At 37.3% G+C, this 4,632-nt stretch overlaps 1 protein-coding gene across 1 annotated transcript; it reads right to left on the bottom strand.

Annotated features, from left to right (window-relative positions):
* Positions 1-366: 366 nt before the first annotated feature.
* Positions 367-4,406, bottom strand: LOC107801130 (plant UBX domain-containing protein 4). Its single transcript, XM_016624411.2, has 4 exons — positions 4,120-4,406; positions 2,147-2,435; positions 1,444-1,539; positions 367-1,043 (listed from the first exon to the last, which is right to left on the bottom strand). Exons 1-4 carry the CDS (start codon positions 4,278-4,280, stop codon positions 672-674), a joined length of 918 nt encoding a protein of 305 aa, XP_016479897.1. The 5' UTR covers positions 4,281-4,406; the 3' UTR covers positions 367-671.
* Between the last annotated feature and the right edge of the window lie 226 nt (positions 4,407-4,632).

The following is a 4,632-nucleotide window of genomic DNA, read 5'->3' as shown; positions in this document are numbered from 1 at the left end:
TCTCAACGTACACTTCGATCTTTAGGCTCGATGTCTCATCTTCGAGCTCGGGTCTGATTTATTACGAGACTACCCCGATGCAACTCCCTTGTCTCGATCAAACAGCAAAACCGGGCCCGATTTTGACCGTATACACTTAATTAGTAAAAGAACTTAATAAGACTGAATCTCCATTCAGGCCCACCTATATCCCTCACCTCACAGACACCATTAAAGTTGAAGAAGCTGATCCTCATACTCTACGAACATCTTTACCAGGGAGCCAAGCAAGTACCATTTTACTGAGTTCCAAGTTCAAACCCAGCCTGCACCATTGTCTCAATCAACTCACCAATAAATCACTTTGGGACCTGTTAAAGCTCATGATTACTATAAACCGCATAAAAACCATTTTGATTCATTTCTAAAAAAAGCAGCTGTCTTTAGACAAGACGAAGAGAGTAACATAGGCACAGTGTATAAAGTACATAGATGTGACATCTTAAAACTATCCCACTTTCTTGTGAAAGTTGGATCTAAAAGATACAAAATCAGCAACTATCACAATACTAGTATATTTTCTCTAGCTTAACTAAGATATAGTAGGTTTCTGTTTATCCAAAGAAAAATAGAAAAAGGTCTTGCAACCAGTATGTGAGTAGCAAATGACAATGACAGTTTTCTGCAGCTGATCACAATTTCTGCATAACAACTGAACTGGCCAAGCCTGCTTGCTCAATTGTTTGGCTTGGATCACTAAGGATTTTAGGAGGAAAACCAACTGTCTGTAGTTGGTAATCCCCTGTGGCACAGGGCCTTGAAGCATTGATGAAGGCACGAATATCACCAACTGTATGATGGTAATTGAAGAGTGCAACTATGCGGGTTCCATCAGCAAGTCTAATTTGAAGTGAGGTTGATGGCAATGATTCGTCCACAAGGAACGTAGAAGGTGTTTGGTTGTTGATAGGGGCAGAGGCAGATAGCTCCGAAGTTGCTGCAGTTGAGCTGCTGCCGAGAGTTCTTCCCACTCCTTGAAATGGAACTTGAGGTTTCTCTGGTTCCTGCAAGTGCATGGAGGAAGCGAAAATTACTTCAACTGATGTAGGACATGTTTATAGACAATTATTGAGCTCCTATACAGAAAACGAGAGGAGTTGAGTTAGGGAGTTAAAGGGTGCTCATAGGGGATAAAAGGTGATGTGCATTTACAAGTACCATTTCTAGGAGATAGCGGAATACAGACTTATATTTCGTGACGGTTTTGCTCCCACGTCTGAAAATCAATCAAATCTGATACTGTACAACGTCACTAAATGATAGACTCACGTCTCATATTTGTGTTTGCCTCATATTTGATCCTCTGTTATCTTTCTGCCTCTATTTCTATTCCTTTTTCATAATTGTTGCGTGAAAAGAGAAAAAAGAAAAGGTGCAATTTAGGGGTGAACATTCAATACGTACAGTGAAGTTCTCATCCCTTCTTATGAGGTTGCAATGCACCTGGGACCTACTATCTGCAGGTGCCAGCTCTCTTGGACATTCGGACTTCCCAATACTCTGCAAATGAGGCACCATGACATTGTGAAACTAAAATCATCTCTAACTGAAACTTGGTCATCAAATACGAGAAATGTACAAAAGAACAGTCAAGAATTCAAAGAAACAAGTGGGGAAGTCTTTGGAAATAGATACTATTAGATAACCATAAGGCAAATTAAAACTCAAACATTTTCCAGCTAAGTTTCAAACTTCAAACAAAGTAGAGTAGCAACCTCCAGGATCTACTACAAATGCGAGGTTTGAAGACAAAAGCTATGCTGCATGGACTTGTTTATAGGTACGTATTTGATACGGAAATACATGAGTATCCAGTACGGAATAGCAGTTTTTTGCTAATTTTTAGAGTATTATGAAGAATCTGCACAAATCACCCATACCCATGTCACACCTATCCGACAAGGGTACGCAAACATATAAAGGATCCATGTATGAAAAACGACAGAGGCAAAATGAATTGATGGACGCATAATTCTCAATGGTAGAAGGATAACGGAGAAAATGGACTATTTAGTTAGGCCTATTACACATTAGACTTAGAAGGATCCAGCCACAGTGTCAGGCAACCTTTGGCCTTTTTAGTGTCTTTGTTTTCATTCTCACTTACCTCCAGAAAAGATGCATTTTCAGGATCATCCAATCTCCTCAAAGGACCATCATTTACCGTAAAACCATTTCTCCAGAAGATAATGTTATGTACAATGGATTCAGGAGGTTGAGGAGCTGGTGCAGGTACTGTCTCCCCTGCAAGCGTTCTCCCAGTTCCAGTAAAGCTTCTTGAGCTTGAACTAGGAAGGATACTTTCCAAAGGACCTTGCATTGCACCCATTTGCCTAGCTCGATCAAAGATGGAGTCCACATCATTCTGTTTTGAAGGGTCTTGAACAAGCATTCCACTGCAAACAAAAATTGTAGCCACAGTTAGGGGAACAGATTGCTTCATAGCATTCAGCAGTTCTATGTAATCTTTCAAATTTTATTGATCAAATCAATTATTTTCAGAATAGTCACAACGTAAAGAAAAATGTCAATGGACACAAGATAACAAACATGACTGTATACTCGGTATCGTGATTTTTAAAAATTGGTTAATGTGCCTACCCATCTACTCTTTTCCACATAAATACCAGATTTTTGTCTATAGAGCGTTCGAACTCGTGGCGTGCGCTTAACCCACACATACTTGGACTCGTGAATTGTCATATAGATATACTCAACTACCTCAATAACAAAAGCTATTTCTAATAAAGATTAGGAATATCATTCAACTATTATAGTGAAATCAAGATAGGACTAGAACAACCTAGATAGCACTGCCATGGACAATGAATATGCACTTTTGCAAAAGGTACGAGAAACTGGCCCATTAGATATTTAATGCGTATCGCTTATCATATATGCAAACTAAATGGAAATAAAAGTACCACATAAGCTATAGAGCAAGTAGAAGTAAAAGAAAATATTTGAAGATCATGATGTTTATAAGCATAATATCAATTACAGTTTGATTAGGTCAAAAAGAACGAAAGTTGGGGCAGCATTAGAATAAAAATGGATGCTTAAAGAAATTGAATTTGCTAAGATAAATTAACAAATATCTTTCTGGTATTGTTGCAGATCTTAAAAAAGAAAACCCGAAGCGGCAGGTGTGATTTATGATGAAAACCTTTTTCTGGAATTTGTTTTCCCTTTTTCTTTTTTCAGGAAATCGTGGTCTTTTGTGTGGTTATTTTAACTTGGGAAAATGTCTTCTCCAAGAAAAATATTTTCATCAAAATGGAGAAAATGACTTTCATGCTTTTGAGCAGAAGTCATTTTCTTTTACAAATATCCTAATTCTTAATCCATATCAGGACATTATTGTCAACACTGAATACTAAAAACATATCAACAGAACAGTATCATCATACTCTATTCTCCTCTTTATAAAATTAGTATATAACACCAATATGTCTTACCAAAACAACATATGTCACTAATTTTATTACTCAACCTAAACACTGGAAAATGATTCGGAAAATGTTTTCCTACGGTAAACTATTTACACGAAAAACATCTACCATGTAAAACACTGCTTTAATAAAGAACTCTCACTCACTCACTCACTTCCTCTCTGTCTTTCCTACAGTGAATTCCCCACCCCCACCCATAACAAAATGATTGGGAAAATCAATTTAAAGCAGACAGAAACGATGGAATCACCAGCTCAGTTCTAACAACTGGATAATTAGTGCTAACACCCCCAACTAGAAATTCAATTTATTTTCCCAAAAGCACCTTCTAACGTGAATACTGAATGTAAAATTGCACCCGCAAGGCGGCAAAAGGCCCTCCAAGTCTAGCAAAGAAAATGCTATCAGTTCATATAAACGGAAAAATTTGACACGTAATAACAAATCAAGTAGATGAATAAAGACTTCTAATTAAAATTCTTGTAAATTACAAGAAATGTAAAAAATCCAGAAGTTAATACTCAGCAAGGTAACAAGCAATTTGCGAATACGAAACAGCAATTAGTAGAGTAATAAATGAGAGGATAGGACAAAATAGAAGAGCTAGGGTTTTGAGAAAAATGATTGCCTCTTTTCACCACCAGTGTAGTATTCTTGGGGATTATCAGAGTCGCTGTCTGAATCGTGTCCAGAAGGACGGTTCAGATCAGATAGTGTACGGATACCGCCGGCGGCGGCGCGGCCAGTCGACGACTGCCTAGAGGGTCTCTTGCTATCCCGGGAAGACATTGCTTCTCTGCACTGCTGAAGATTCCTTTCAATCAGCTGGGCTACTTTATTTTTTATTTTTAATTTCGACGAGCTTTGGTGGGTATCCACGTTTGTGCAGCCATTGATTAAAACAATAACGGAAAAGGGCCAAAAATTATTTCTCTAACGTACAAGAAATAGAGTAATTTTGTTTTTATTTAAAATCTAATCCCAACATATCCTTATTATTAGTGAATTGGTTTAAATTTATCTCTCAAAATGGAAATACAATAAATTTATCCTTTATTTAACTTTAATTCCAAATATGCCCTTATTATAAGTAGACTGACTCATATTTACCCCTCAAAACTAACAAAATTTATTTTTTCCA

Source organism: Nicotiana tabacum, chromosome 17 (genome assembly GCF_000715075.1).
Source record: "Nicotiana tabacum cultivar K326 chromosome 17, ASM71507v2, whole genome shotgun sequence".
Taxonomy (NCBI): Eukaryota; Viridiplantae; Streptophyta; class Magnoliopsida; order Solanales; family Solanaceae; genus Nicotiana; species Nicotiana tabacum.
The sequence above is the reverse complement of the archived record's forward strand: the minus strand, read 5'-3'. Positions and strand labels throughout refer to the sequence as shown.